This window comes from Salvelinus fontinalis, chromosome 8 (genome assembly GCF_029448725.1).
Source record: "Salvelinus fontinalis isolate EN_2023a chromosome 8, ASM2944872v1, whole genome shotgun sequence".
Taxonomy (NCBI): Eukaryota; Metazoa; Chordata; class Actinopteri; order Salmoniformes; family Salmonidae; genus Salvelinus; species Salvelinus fontinalis.
Window position 1 is genome coordinate 40453145 of NC_074672.1, and position 16849 is coordinate 40469993.

Consider the following 16849-nt stretch of genomic DNA (forward strand, 5'->3'; position numbering starts at 1 on the left):
ATTAACAGCCGACTCGTACATTTCCTCTGTGAAAACAATGTACTGAGCAAATGTCAAATTGGCTTTTTAACAAATTATCATACAACACACCACGTACTTACCCTGCACACCCTAATTGACAAACAAACAAACTAAAAGAAAGGCAAAGTCTTCTCATGCTTTGTTGATTTCAAAAAAGCCTTCGATTAAATTTGGCATGAGGGTCTGCTATACAAATTGATGGAAAGTGGTGTTGGGGGATAAACATATGACATTATAAAATCCATGTACACAAACAACAAGTGTGAGATTAAAATTGACAAAAAAAGCACACATTTCTTCCCACAGGGCCATGGGGTGAGACAGGGATCCAGCTTAAGCCCCACCATCTTCAACATATATATCAACGAATTGGCGAGGGCACTAGAACAGTCTGCAGCACCCGGTCTCACCCTACTAGAATCTGAAGTAAAATGTCTACTGTTTGCTAATGATCAAGGCGGGCCTACAGCAGCACCTAGATCTTCTGCACAGATTCTGCCAGAACTGGGCCTTGACAGTAAATCTCAGTAAGACAAAAATAATGGTGTTTCAGAAAAGGTCCAGTCGCCAGGACCACAAATAGAAATTCCATCTAGACACCATTGCCCTAGGGAACACAAAAAATATACATACCTTTGCCTAAACATCAGTGCCAAAGGTAACTTCCACAAAGCTGTGAACGGGCAAGAAAGAAATTCTGTGCCATCAAAAGTAACATAAAATTTGACATACCAATTAGGATCTGGCTAAAAATACTTGAATCAGTTATAGAACCCATTGCCCTTTATGGTTGTGAGGTCTGGGGTCCGCTCACCAACCAAGAATTCACAAAATGGGACAAACACCAAATTGAGACTCTGCATGCAGAATTCTAAATATCCTCTTTGTACAATGTAAAACACCAAATAATGCATGCAGAGCAGAATTAGGCAGATACCCGCTAATGATCAAAATCCAGAAACAAATACGTTAAAATCTACAACCACCTAAAAGGAAGCGATTCCCAAACCTTCCATAGCAAAGCCATCCCCTACAGAGAGATGAACCTGGAGAAGAGTCCCCTAACCAAGCTGGTCCTGTGGCTCTGTTCACAAACACAAATCACTTTTGTTTATTATCAATTTCACTTGCTTTGGCAATGATAACATATTTTTTCCCATGCCAATTAAGCGCCTTGAATTGAATTGAATTGAGAGAGAGAGTAGAGGGGTCAGGTGACAGATCATAAACATGTGAACTGACAAATAACTGCTCCAGAGATCTAGAGTCCAGACAGAAGAGATTAGGAGGACCCTCAGGACAGACAGAAGAGATTAGGAGGACCCTCAGGACAGACAGAAGAGATTAGGAGGACCCTCAGGACAGACAGAAGAGATTAGGAGGACCCTCAGGACAGACAGAAGAGATTAGGAGGACCCTCAGGACAGACAGAAGAGATTAGGAGGACCCTCAGGACAGACAGAGAGGAAAAGGGAGGGGGAGTATTCCATCCTTAGGCTCTGTAGGCCATTTGTCCAGTCATTTACATTTACATTTACATTTAAGTCATTTAGCAGACGCTCTTTTCCAGAGCGACTTACAAATTGGAAAGTTCATACATATTCATCCTGGTCCCCCCGTGGGAATTGAACCCTGGTCCCCCCGTGGGAATTGAACCCACAACCCTGGCGTTGCAAGCGCCATGCTCTACCAACTGAGCCACACGGGACCAGTCATATCAACCAGACACCGGATTCCTTTCACCGTCCTTCCTTCCCTCCAAAAGTAAATCCCCCATCTTAGGCTCGCTCCCTTCAGTCCCTCTATTCCCTACTAAGCTAACCTAATGGAATTGTTTTAAGACGAGCATACCATGAAATTTAGGACCACTTTAGGTATAAAAAAAAATCAAAAAATTATTTGATAAAATATAGAATTTGTCCATTACTACTATAGCCCATAGAAAAGCATTAATAACACATTCATAAATTGTAAAAAAAAAAAAAAAAAAAAAAAAAAAAAAGACTTCATAAGGAATAAGGTTTTGAAGTGTCTGTCTAGGAGATATAAGAATGCTCAGGAAATGTTTTTTTGGACACATATTTAACCCCTTATTTCTGATGAAAAAAAACGACCTCCATACTTCCCTTCATTTGTATGGGTTACCTTCAGACGAATCCCATGACAATTGTGGGGGACGTAGAGCAAAACACCATCGTTTTTCTGCATTATACCCTGTGTGTTTATACCTGCATTTTCTGTTTGCCTGTTGCCAGTTCGACTTGTCTTTGTCGGGTCGTACCAGTGTGTATTTTCCCATTTTCCTCTATCTCAAGTGTTTGTTTTTAGTCTTCCCAGTTCTGACCCTTTTGTCTGTTCTGACCCTGATCCTGCCTGCTGTCCTGTACCTGTCGGACTCTCTTGGATTACGAACCTCTGCCTGCCCTCGATTTGCCCTCTGCCTGACCCCTGTGTTAAAATAAACATTTTGAGATTCAAACTATCTGCCTCCATCTCCACCTGCATCTGGGTCTGATCTTGATTGTGATATAGAGCTGAAGTCGGAAGTTTACAAACACCTTAGCCAAACACATTTTAAATCAGTTTTTCACAAATCCTGACATTTAATCCGAGTAAAAATTCCCTGTCTTAGGTCAGTTAGAATCACCACTTTATGTTAAGAATGTGAAATGTCAGAACAATATTAGAGAGAATGATTTATTTCAGCTTTTATTTCTTTCATCACATTCCCAGTGGGTCAGAAGTTTACATACACTCAATTAGTATTTGCCTTTAAATTGTTTAACTTGGGTCAAACGTTTCGAGTAGCCTTCCACAAGCTTCCCACCATAAGTTGGGAGAATTTTGGCCCATTCCTCCTGACAGAGCTGGTGTAACTGAGTCAGGTTTGTAGGCCTCCTTGCTCGCACACGTTTTTTCAGTTCTGCCAACAAATTTTCTATGGGATTAAGGTCAGGGCTTTGTAATGGCCACTCCAATACCTTGACTTTGTTGTCCTTAAGCCATTTTACCACAACTTTGGAGGTATGCTTGGGATCATTGTCCATTTGGAAGACCCATTTTCGACCAAGCTTTAATTTCCTGACTGATGTCTTGAGATGTTGCTTCATTATATCCACACAATTTTCTTTCCTCATGATGCAATCTATTTTGTGAAGTGCACCAGTCCTTCCTGCAGCAAACCACCCCACAACATGATGCTGCCACCGCCGTGCTTCACGGTTGGGATGGTGTTCTTCGGCTTGCAAGTCTACCCCTTTTTCCTCCAAACATAACGATGGTCATTGGTCTATTTTTGTTTCATCAGACCAGAGGACATTTCTCCAAAAAGTACGATCTATGTTCCCCATGTGCAGTTGCAAACCGTAGTCTGGCTTTTTTATGGCGGTTTTGGAGCAGTGGCTTCTTCCTTGCTGAGCGGCCTTTCAGGTTATGTCGATATAGGACTCGTTTTACTGTGGATATAGATACTTTTGTACCTGTTTCCTCCAGCATCTTTGCTGTTGTTTTGAGATTGATTTGCACTTTTCGCACCAAAGTACGTTCATCTCTAGGAGACAGAACGCGTCTCCTTCCTGAGCGGTATGACGGCTGCGTGGTCCCATGGTGTTTATACTTGCGTACTATTGTTTGTACAGATGAATGTGGTACCTTCAGGCATTTGGACATTTCTCCCAAGGATGAACCAGACTTGTGGAGGTCTACAATTTTCTTTCTGAGGTCTTGACTGATTTCTTTTGATTTTCCCATGATGTCAAGCAAAGAGGCACTGAGTTTGAAGGTAGGTCTTGAAATATATCCACTTGTTACCTCCATTTGACTCAAATTATGTCAATTAGCCTATCAGAAGCTTCTAAAGCCATGACATAATTTTCTGGAATTTTCCAAACTGTTTAAAGGCACAGTCAACTTAGTGTATGTAAACTTCTGACCCAATGGAATTGTGATACAGTGAATTATAAGTGAAATAATCTGTCTGTAAACAATTGTTGGAAAAATTACTTGTGTCATGCACAAAGTAGATGTCCGAACCAACATGCCAAAACTATAGTTTGTTAACAAGAAATTTGTGGAGTGGTTGAAAAACTAGTTTTAATGACTCCAAGGTAAGTGTATGTAAACTTCCGACTGTATATGGAGCGTCTGAGTGTCCCCTGGCACTAGAGGACTTAACACTGAATGGTGATGTTCAACTGACAGTCTAAATCATCCAAACAAAAAGAGCAAAACAAAGTCACTCCCTCTGTGATCAGGCAGATGTTCCTGTTCTTCTATTGTAATATAAATATAGATCTCTCTCTCTCTCTCTCTCTCTCTCTCTCTCTCTCTCTCTCTCTCTCTCTCTCTCTCTCTCTCTCTCTTTCTCTCTCTCTTTCTCTCTCTCTCTCTCTCTCTCTCTCTCTCTCTCTCTCTCTCTCTCTCTCTCTCTCTCTCTCTCTCTCCTTACGGTGGGATCAGGGGGATAGAGCAGCTATGTAGAGGATTTGGAGGATGTATAATGACACAAAAGGTTTGATGTTAGAATGTATGGATCAGTTCCACAGGGGTTACGTCATCCACAGATCAGCACCCTTACAGCCATATGATACAACAGCCCCTAGAACCTTACCTGGCTCCTGCCTCCACGTTGGGCCCTCGGATGTAGAAGGGTACTCGAATGTCAAACTCGTAGGGCATGGACTTGCCCTTGACCAGGCCAAACTGACCAATGTGGTAGCCATGGTCAGCTGTGTAGATGATATATGTGTTGTCCAGTTCTCCAGTCTCAGCCAGCATGTTATACACCTAGAACACAATACAGATAGCATGTTATACACCTAGAACACAATACAGATAGCATGTTATACACCTAGAACACAATACAGATAGCGTGTTATACACCTAGAACACAGGACAGATAGCATGTTATACACCTAGAACACAGGACAGATAGCGTGTTATACACCTAGAACACAGGACAGATAGCATGTTATACACCTAGAACACAATACAGATAGCATGTTATACACCTAGAACACAATACAGATAGCGTGTTATACACCTAGAACACAATACAGATATCATGTTATACACCTAGAACACAATACAGATAGCATGTTATACACCTAGAACACAATACAGATAGCATGTTATACACCTAGAACACAATACAGATAGCGTGTTATACACCTAGAACACAATACAGATAGCGTGTTATACACCTAGAACACAATACAGATAGCGTGTTATACACCTAGAACACAATACAGATATCATGTTATACACCTAGAACACAATACAGATAGCATGTTATACACCTAGAACACAGGACAGGTAGCATGTTATACACCTAGAACACAATACAGATATCATGTTATACACCTAGAACACAATACAGATAGCATGCTATACACCTAGAACACAATACAGATATCATGTTATACACCTAGAACACAATACAGATAGCATGTTATACATATAGAACACAATACAGATAGCATGTTATACACCTAGAACACAGGACAGATAGCATGTTATACACCTAGAACACATTACAGATAGCATGTTATACACCTAGAACACAATACAGATAGCATGCTATACACCTAGAACACATTACAGATAGCATGTTATACACCTAGAACACAATACAGATAGCGTGTTATACACCTAGAACACAATACAGATATCATGTTATACACCTAGAACACAATACAGATAGCGTGTTATACATCTAGAAAACAGGACAGATAGCATGTTATACACCTAGAACACAATACAGATAGCATGTTATACACCTAGAACACAATACAGATAGCGTGTTATACACCTAGAACACAGGACAGATAGCATGTTATACACCTAGAACACAATACAGATAGCATGTTATACACCTAGAACACAATACAGATAGCATGTTATACACCTAGAACACAATACAGATAGCATGTTATACATCTAGAACACAATACAGATATCATGTTATACACCTAGAACACAATACAGATAGCATGTTATACACCTAGAACACAGGACAGGTAGCATGTTATACACCTAGAACACAATACAGATAGCATGTTATACACCCAGAACACAGGACGTATAGCGTGTTATACACATAGAACACAGGACAGATAGCATGTTATACACCTAGAACACAATACAGATAGCATGTTATACACCTAGAACACAATACAGATAGCATGTTATACACCTAGAACACAATACAGATAGCATGTTATACACCTAGAACACAATACAGATAGCGTGTTATACACCTAGAACACAATACAGATAGCGTGTTATACACCTAGAACACAGGACAGATAGCATGTTATACACCTAGAACACAATACAGATATCATGTTATACACCTAGAACACAATACAGATAGCATGTTATACACCTAGAACACAATACAGATAGCATGTTATACATCTAGAACACAATACAGATATCATGTTATACACCTAGAACACAATACAGATAGCATGTTATACACCTAGAACACAGGACAGGTAGCATGTTATACACCTAGAACACAATACAGATAGCATGTTATACACCCAGAACACAGGACGTATAGCGTGTTATGCACATAGAACACAGGACAGATAGCATGTTATACACCTAGAACACAATACAGATAGCATGTTATACACCTAGAACACAATACAGATAGCATGTTATACACCTAGAACACAATACAGATAGCGTGTTATACACCTAGAACACAGGACAGAGAGCATGTTATACACCTAGAACACAATACAGATAGCATGTTATACACCTAGAACACAATAGAGATAGCATGTTATACACCCAGAACACAATACAGATAGCATGTTATACACCTAGAACACAGGACAGATAGCATGTTATACACCTAGAACACAGGACAGATAGCATGTTATACACCTAGAACACAATACAGATAGCGTGTTATACACCTAGAACACAGGACAGATAGCATGTTATACACCTAGAATACAGGACAGATAGCATGTTATACACCTAGAACACAATACAGATAGCGTGTTATACACCTAGAACACAGGACAGATAGCATGTTATACACCTAGAACACAATACAGATAGCGTGTTATACACCTAGAACACAGGACAGATAGCATGTTATACACCTAGAACACAATACAGATAGCGTGTTATACACCTAGAACACAATACAGATAGCATGTTATACACCTAGAACACAGGACAGATAGCATGTTATACACCTAGAACACAATACAGATAGCATGTTATACACATAGAACACAATACAGATAGCATGTTATACACCTAGAACACAATACAGATAGCATGTTATACACCTAGAACACAGGACAGATAGCATGTTATACACCTAGAACACAATACAGATAGCATGTTATACACCTAGAACACAATACAGATAGCGTGTTATACACCTAGAACACAATACAGATAGCGTGTTATACACCTAGAACACAATACAGATAGCGTGTTATACACCTAGAACACAATACAGATAGCATGTTATACACCTAGATCACAGGACAGATAGCATGTTATACACCTAGAACACAGGACAGATAGCATGTTATACACCTAGAACACAGGACAGATAGCATGTTATACACCTAGAACACAATACAGATAGCGTGTTATACACCTAGAAAACAGGACAGATAGCGCGTTATACACCTAGAACACAGGACAGAGAGCATGTTATACACCTAGAACACAATACAGATAGCGTGTTATACACCTAGAACACAGGACAGATAGCATGTTATACACCTAGAACACAATACAGATAGCATGTTATACACCTAGAACACAATACAGATAGCATGTTATACACTTAGAACACAATACAGATAGCATGTTATACACCTAGAAAACAGGACAGATAGCATGTTATACACCTAGAACACAGTACAGATAGCGTGTTATACACCTAGGACACAATACAGATAGCATGTTATACACCTAGAACACAATACAGATAGCATGTTATACACCTAGAACACAATACAGATAGCATGTTATACACCTTGAAAACAGGACAGATAGCGTGTTATACATCTAGAACACAGAACAGATAGGAATAAATACAGGACAGATACTGATGGTTTCTACTAGGGCAATGGAACATACTGATGGTCTCTACTGGGGCAATGGAACATACTGATGGTCTCTACTGGGGCAATGGAACATACTGATGGTCTCTACTGGGGCAATGGAACATACTGATGGTCTCTACTGGGGCAATGGAATGTACTGATGGTCTCTACTAGGGCAATGGAACATACTGATGGTCTCTACTGGGGCAATGGAACATACTGATGGTCTCTACTGGGGAAATGGAACATACTGATGGTCTCTACTGGGGCAATGGAACATACTGATGGTCTCTACTGGGGCAATGGAACATACTGATGGTCTCTACTGGGGCAATGGAACATACTGATGGTCTCTACTGGGGCAATGGAACATACTGATGGTCTCTACTGGGGCAATGGAACATACTGATGGTCTCTACTGGGGCAATGGAACATACTGATGGTCTCTACTGGGGCAATGGAATGTACTGATGGTCTCTACTGGGGCAATGGAACATACTGATGGTCTCTACTGGGGCAATGGAATGTACTGATGGTCTCTACTGAGGCAATGGAACATACTGATGGTCTCTACTGGGGCAATGGAACATACTGATGGTCTCTACTGGGGCAATGGAACATACTGATGGTCTCTACTAGGGGCAATGGAACATACTGATGGTCTCTACTAGGGCAATGGAATGTACTGATGGTCTCTACTAGGGCAATGGAACATACTGATGGTCTCTACTGGGGCAATGGAACATACTGATGGTCTCTACTGGGGCAATGGAACATACTGATGGTCTCTACTGGGGCAATGGAATGTACTGATGGTCTCTACTGGGGCAATGGAACATACTGATGGTCTCTACTGGGGCAATGGAACATACTGATGGTCTCTACTGGGGCAATGGAACATACTGATGGTCTCTACTAGGGCAATGGAATGTACTGATGGTCTCTACTGGGGCAATGGAACATACTGATGGTCTCTACTGGGGCAATGGAACATACTGATGGTCTCTACTGGGGCAATGGAACATACTGATGGTCTCTACTGGGGCAATGGAATGTACTGATGGTCTCTACTAGGGCAATGGAACATACTGATGGTCTCTACTGGGGCAATGGAACATACTGATGGTCTCTACTGGGGCAATGGAATGTACTGATGGTCTCTACTGGGGCAATGGAATGTACTGATGGTCTCTACTGGGGCAATGGAATGTACTGATGGTCTCTACTGGGGCAATGGAATGTACTAATGGTCTCTACTGGGGCAATGGAACATACTGATGGTCTCTACTGGGGCAATGGAACATACTGATGGTCTCTACTGGGGCAATGGAATGTACTAATGGTCTCTACTGGGGCAATGGAACATACTGATGGTCTCTACTGGGGCAATGGAACATACTGATGGTCTCTACTGGGGCAATGGAACATACTGATGGTCTCTACTGGGGCAATGGAACATACTGATGGTCTCTACTGGGGCAATGGAACATACTGATGGTCTCTACTGGGGCAATGGAACATACTGATGGTCTCTACTAGGGTAATGGAACGTACTGATGGTCTCTACTGGGGCAATGGAACATACTGATGGTCTCTACTGGGGCAATGGAACATACTGATGGTCTCTACTGGGGCAATGGAATGTACTGATGGTCTCTACTAGGTCAATGCTATGTAGTGATGGACAGGTACAGATGGAAACGTGCAGAATTAATAATATATGATGATAATGTATCCCATTTAGCAGACACTTTTATCTGAAGCAACTTACAGTCATGCGCGCATACATTTTACATAAGGGTGGCCCCGGGAATCGAACACAAAACCCTGGTCTTGCAAGCGCCATGCTCTACCAACAGAGCCATAAAGGGATAGCTAGGCTCACCTTCTCCACGCTGTCGTCCACAGAGAGCAGAGTCTGCAGCCTCTTCCTCTGTAGCATGTTGGTGAACTCCATGTGGATGGGCTTCATGGAACCAGTGTAACGCATGATCCAGTGCTTGTCTGGGTTCGGAGCATAGTTGTAGCTGGGAGTGCTGAGAGAAGACAGAGGGCAAAAGGGTTCAGAGGAGTTCAGTGACATCGTTTTGACACATTGACAAAAGTATACATTGAAAGTTTTTGACTTTGAGTTTTAATTACGCTTTAGGAGTGGAGGGATCACTCATAGACACAAAGTCCCGTTACAATTAACCCTTGACCCAAATAGAGCATTAATGGGTAATGGAAAACAGGTAGGTGATTCCACTGTTCTTGGTAGGTGATTCCATTGTTCTTGGTAGGTGATTCCATTGTTCTTGGTAGGTGATTCTATTGTTCTTGGTAGGTGATTCTATTGTTCTTGGTAGGTGATTCCATTGTTCTTGGTAGGTGATTCCATTGTTCTTGGCAGGTGATTCCATTGTTCTTGGCAGGTGATTCCATTGTTCTTGGTTGTGATGGTTTAGTCTGTCTTTAATTAACTAGATCGATATTGTACAAAAATACAACTGTCTTCGGTGGAACACCTCCACTACATACTCCCCTGTGTGTGTGTGTGTGTATGTGTGTGTGTGTGTGTGTGTGTGTGTGTGTGTGTGTGTGTGACTGTGTGTGTGTGTGTGTGTGTGTGTGTGTGTGTGTGTGTGTGTGTGTGTGTGTGTGTGTGTGTGTGTGTGTGACTGTGTGCGAGTGTGTGTGTGTGTGACTGTGTGCGAGTGTGTGTGTGTGTGACTGCGCGCGTGTGTGTGTGTGACTGTGTGCGTGTGTGTGACTGCGTGTGTGTGTGTGACTGTGTGCGTGTGTGTGACTGCGTGTGTGTGTGTGTGTGACTATGTGCGTGTGTGTGACTGTGTGTGTGTGTGACTGTGTCCGTGTGTGTGACTGCGTGTGTGTGTGTGACTGCGTGTGTGTGTGTGACTGTGTGCGTGCGTGTGTGACTGCGTGCGTGTGTGTGTGACTGCGTGCGTGTGTGTGTGACTGCGTTTGTGTATGTGACTGTGTGTGTGTGTATGTGACTGTGTGCGTGCATGTGTGACTGCGTGCGTGTGTGTGTGACTGCGTGCATGTATGTGACTGCGTGTGTGTATGTGACTGTGTGCGTGTGTGTGTGACTGCGTGCGTGTGTGTGTGACTACGTGCATGTATGTGACTGCGTGTGTGTATGTGACTGTGTGCGTGTGTGGCCTGTAATGAGGAGAATCTTGGTTCGGCGGATGCCAGGAGAATGCTTCTTGCTCGAATGCATAGTGCCACCTGTAAAGTTTGGTGGAGGAGGATTAATGGTCTCGGGCTTTTTTTCATGGTTCGGGCTAGGACCCATTAGTTCCAGTGGCGGGAAATATTAACTCTACAGCATACAATGACATTCTATACGATTCTGTGCTTCCAACATTGTGGCACCTGTTTGGGGAAGGCCCTTTCCTGTTTCAGCATGACATGCCCCTGTGCACAAAGCAAGGTCCATAAAGAAATGGTTTGTTGAAATGGGTGTGGAAGAACATGTCTTGCCTGCACAGAGCCCTGACCTCAACCACATCAAACACCTTTGGGAAGATTTGGAACGCTGACTGCGAGCCATGCCTAATCGCCCAACATCAGCGCCTGATCTCACTAATGCTCTTGTAGGTGAATGGAAGCAAGTCCCCGTAGCAATGTTCCAACATCTAGTGGAAAGCCTTCCCAGAAGAGTGGAGGCTGTTATAGCAGCAAAGGGGCGACCAACTCCATGTTAATGCCCATGATTTGTGAATGAGATGTCCACATACTTTTGGTCAAGAAGTATATATTAGGACAATGGGAGGAGGGAAATGTATTGGGGCTGGTGGCTGGCTGGTCATTGGTTAAATTAAAAAGACTGTCTCTCTCCTGTGAGTTGTGCAGTGGGAGGGTGTTGTGTGTGTGTGTCCGATTTGTGTGTGTGCATGCGTGCATTTGTGTCTGTGATTAATGACTAGGAGCACTGACTTTCATTACTCCGCCCTGCACGCACGCAGGCACGTACGCAGGCACGCAGGCAGGCACGCAGGCACGCACGCACGCAGGCACGCACGCAGGCACGCACACACGCACGCAGGCACGCAGGCACGCACGCAGGCACGCAGGCAGGCACGCAGGCACGCACGCACACACACACACACACACACACACACACACACACACACACACACACACACACACACACACACACACACACACACACACACAGCAGGAGGGGGGGGCATAACCACCATCTGAATTATCTCCAGAAAACAAATGGCTCTTATCATGTGATTGAGTTACTCCCTCCACTCTCACCTGTTCCCTCCATCTCACCCTCCCTCCACTACTCCCCCTCTTTCCCTCCGTATCTGTGTTTCCTCTCTCCCTTGGTATCTCTCCCAGACGGTCTCTGTGGTGTTTCAGCTGTGACAGTTGGCAGCACATCCTGATAAAGGATCAGCTGCATTTGTTTATCTCAGCTTTGTTGTGATTAAAGGAAGATTTAGCATGCTTCCAGTGCTACTGCCACCACCAGACCCCCACGAGACCCCCACCAGACCCCCACGAGACCACCACCATACTCCCAGCAGACCTTCTCTAGACCTCCTCCAGACCCCCAGCAGACCCCCTATAGACCTCCTCTAGACCTCCTCCAGACCCCCACGAGACCCCCACCATACTCCCAGCAGACCTTCTCTAGACCTCCTCCAGACCCCCTATAGACCTCCAGACCCCTATAGACCCCCTCTAGACCCCCTATAGACCTCCTCCAGACCCCCTATAGACCTCCTCCAGACCCCTATAGACCCCCTCCAGACCCTCTATAGACTGCCTCCGGACTGCCTATAGACCTCCTACAGACCCCCTATAGACCTCCTCCAGACCCCCTATAGACCCCTATAGACCCCCTCCAGACCCCCTATAGACTTCCTCCGGACTGCCTATAGACCTCCTACAGACCCCCTATAGACCTCCTCCAGACCCCCTATAGACCCCCTATAGACCTCCTCCAGACCCCCTATAGACCTCCTCCAGACCCCCTATAGACCTCCTCCAGACCCCCAGCAGATCCCTATCAGACCCCCTATAGACCTCCTCCAGACCCCCAGCAGATCCCTATCAGACCCCCTATAGACCTCCTCCAGACCCCCTATATACCTCCTCCAGACCCCCTATAGACCTCCTCCAGACCTCCTATAGACCCCCTATAGACCTCCTCCAGACCGCCTATAGACCTCCTCCAGACCCCCTATAGACCTCCTCCAGACCCCCAGCAGATCCCTACCAGACCCCCTATAGACCTCCTCCTGACCCCCTATAGACCCCCTATAAACCCCCTATAGACCTCCTCCAGACTCCCAGCAGATCCCTATCAGACCCCCCATAGACCTCCTACAGACCCCCTATAGACTCCCTATAGACCTCCTCCAGATCCCCTATAGACCTCCTCCAGACCCCCAGACCCCCTATAGACCCCCTATAGACCTCCTCCAGACCCCCTATAGCCCTCCTCCAGACCTCCAGACCCCCTAGCCACTCTGCTAAATGACTAATGTACATGTAAATGTCTTGGCCAAAAGGGAGAGAGACTGCAGCTTGTTCTATATCTTTCTCCTCCTTCATTTCTCTTCCTCTTTCTCGCTCACCCTGCTGGGTCTCTCCACTGTATTGGACCATGTGTAATCCGCTCAATCCTCGCAGGTCTCTCTCACGTCTAAGACTTCAGCTGCTTCTGAACTGCTAAGCTATTTCCTCTTAAAAGGGGAGGGAAATATCGGATTGTTGGGGTCAGGGACAATCACCACTGGGTCTCAGAGGCAATCAACCATGTTTTTTCTCTCTCTCCCACACAGAACAACTTCCAATAACCCGAGTTGGAGACGGAATTGCAGAGAAGATAGAAAAGTGAGGAATTTCACGGTTGGAGATTGGATGCTATAGGGGGCTGTAGAGGGGTTTTGACACCAGGGCATGGTGGGAGAAGGGGTGAAGTTACGAGGTTATGGTGGGAGGGGAGGGGGCAATAAGGTCTTTGATGGATGGAGGAAGTGAGGGAGGTTTGATAGGAGGTTTCCATGGTGCAGGGGGATTAATTACTGGGAGTTAAAGGGTGCTAGCTGTGTAGCTAAGCAGGGCTAACTGAACGAGGGTTCGGAGGGATTTGACATGGTGGATGATTGGGGTAACTATAGGGAGGCCAAGGGTGTTCTGATGAATTAATGAGAGGCAAGGAGGGGTTCTCAGAGTTGGTGAAGTACACTGTGACACAGTGACACTCAGTACTATAGGAGAGAGAAGAGTCGGTGTGGAAAGTGAGCCTGAAACTAAAACCTAGTCCTTTAAAAAGTGAAAAGTTCCTCAGAGAAACGTAATGAAGGCTGACAGGCCACCAGCTGATTAAAGCACTCTACAGAGGAAAGAGATCCAGAGTACTTCTGAGGCAAGTAAACAGCAGCACATAGAATACCACAGTGCTGAGCAGGGGAGAGTGGCATTAGAGCGGGCTCAGCTGACACTGATTAGGAGCAATTGGCACCCTACACTATTCCATATATAGTGCACCACTTTTGACCAGGGCACATTGTAGTGAGGTAATATCTATCATATACTGTATGTACAGTATATTATATATACCTCGAATGCGATCCGTGATAAGACTATGCAACTAGCCTATTAAATTGTTTACCTGACTCCATAAAGATGATTTAGCAATATGCAAGAGAGTTACAGGAATAAACTACCAAGAAAAGTCTGAGAGTTGTCTATCAAAGGCAAATAGACTTAATATCATTGTAAAATGAACAAAAATTATAAAAGGCATAAAGGTTAAGTTACAAAGCATTAACAAGCATTACAAGGTATTATTATAAGCATGATCAGAGCGGGAGCGAGAGAGACAAAGAAACCATGCCTTATGCCATGGCCCATAGCTATTGGGGAGAGAGAGACAAAGAAACCATGCCTTATGCCATGGCCCATAGCTATTGGGGAGAGAGAGACAAAGAAACCATGCCTTATGCCATGGCCCATAGCTATTGGGGAGAGAGAGACAAAGAAACCATGCCTTATGCCATGGCCCATAGCTATTGGGACGAGAGAGACAAAGAAACCATGCCTTATGCCATGGCCCATAGCTAATGGGGAGAGAGAGACAAAGAAACCATGCCTTATGCCATGGCCCATAGCTATTGGGGAGAGAGAGACAAAGAAACCATGCCTTATGCCATGGCCCATAGCTATTGGGGAGAGAGAGACAAAGAAACCATGCCTTATGCCATGGCCCATAGCTAATGGGGAGAGAGAGACAAAGAAACCATGCCTTATGCCATGGCCCATAGCTATTGGGGAGAGAGAGACAAAGAAACCATGCCTTATGCCATGGCCCATAGCTATTGGGACGAGAGAGACAAAGAAACCATGCCTTATGCCATGGCCCATAGCTATTGGGGAGAGAGAGACAAAGAAACCATGCCTTATGCCATGGCCCATAGCTATTGGGGCGAGAGAGACAAAGAAACCATGCCTTATGCCATGGCCCATAGCTATTGGGGAGAGAGAGACAAAGAAACCATGCCTTATGCCATGGCCCATAGCTATTGGGACGAGAGAGACAAAGAAACCATGCCTTATGCCATGGCCCATAGCTATTGGGGAGAGAGAGACAAAGAAACCATGCCTTATGCCATGGCCCATAGCTATTGGGGCGAGAGAGACAAAGAAACCATGCCTTATGCCATGGCCCATAGCTAATGGGGAGAGAGAGACAAAGAAACCATGCCTTATGCCATGGCCCATAGCTATTGGGACGAGAGAGACAAAGAAACCATGCCTTATGCCATGGCCCATAGCTAATGGGGAGAGAGAGACAAAGAAACCATGCCTTATGCCATGGCCCATAGCTATTGGGACGAGAGAGACAAAGTAAAAAGTAAAGCCCCTTTGAAAGACAGTGTATTGTTGTTGATTGATTACTGTAAAGTTAACCTCCAATCAAATATTGGACCTACATGATGTTATCACAACAGAATGTACTGCTTCACAGATGTGGGACAAAATGGGGGATGTGGAGAGCAACACAGAGGAGGCCGAATTCCAGAGAAGACCATAAAAACTTTTGCATAGAGTGTTGATGAAAGAGAGGTCGGGGTTTGGCAGTGGTGGAAAAAGTACTACATGGTCATACTTGAGTAAATGTAAAGATACCTTAATAGAAAATGACTCAAGTAAAAGTGAAAGTCACCCAGTAAAATATTACTTGAGTAAAAGTCTAAAAGTATTTGGTTTTAAATATACTTCAGTATCAAAAGAAAATGGACTTGCTAAAATGTACTTAAGTATCAAAAGTAAATGTGTAAATCATTTCAAATTCCTCGTATTAAGCAAACCAGACGGCATCATTTTCTTGTTCTTTAAATTTACGGATAGCCAGGGGCACACTCCAACACTCAGACATCATTTACAAACCAAACATTTCTGTTTAGTGAGTCCGTCAGGTCAGAGGCAGTAGGGATGACCAGGGATGTTCTCTTGATAAGTGTGTGAATTAGAACATTTATAAGGTATCCGTGATGCATATCTGTATTCCCAGTCATGTGAAATCCATAGATTAGGGCCTAATGAACGTATTTAAATTGACTGATTTCCTTTAAACTATAACTCAGTAAACTCTTTGAAATTGTTGCATGTAGCGTTTACAGTGCATTCGGAAAGTATTCAGACCCCTTGACTTTTTCCACATTTTGTTACGTTACATCCTTATTCTATAATGTATTAAATAAAAA

General features: G+C 44.0%; 1 protein-coding gene across 10 annotated transcripts in view; it reads right to left on the minus strand.

The window, feature by feature from the left end:
* Positions 1-16849, minus strand: part of LOC129861239 (extracellular sulfatase Sulf-2-like) — a 396100-nt gene that overhangs the window by 31045 nt on the left and 348206 nt on the right. For all 10 annotated transcript variants that reach the window (XM_055932475.1, XM_055932471.1, XM_055932474.1 and 7 more), the window contains 2 exons: positions 9994-10144; positions 4631-4806 (listed from right to left, as the gene is read on the minus strand). In XM_055932475.1, coding sequence (XP_055788450.1) covers positions 4631-4806; positions 9994-10144 — 327 coding nt within the window. The remainder of the gene's footprint in view (positions 1-4630; positions 4807-9993; positions 10145-16849) is intronic.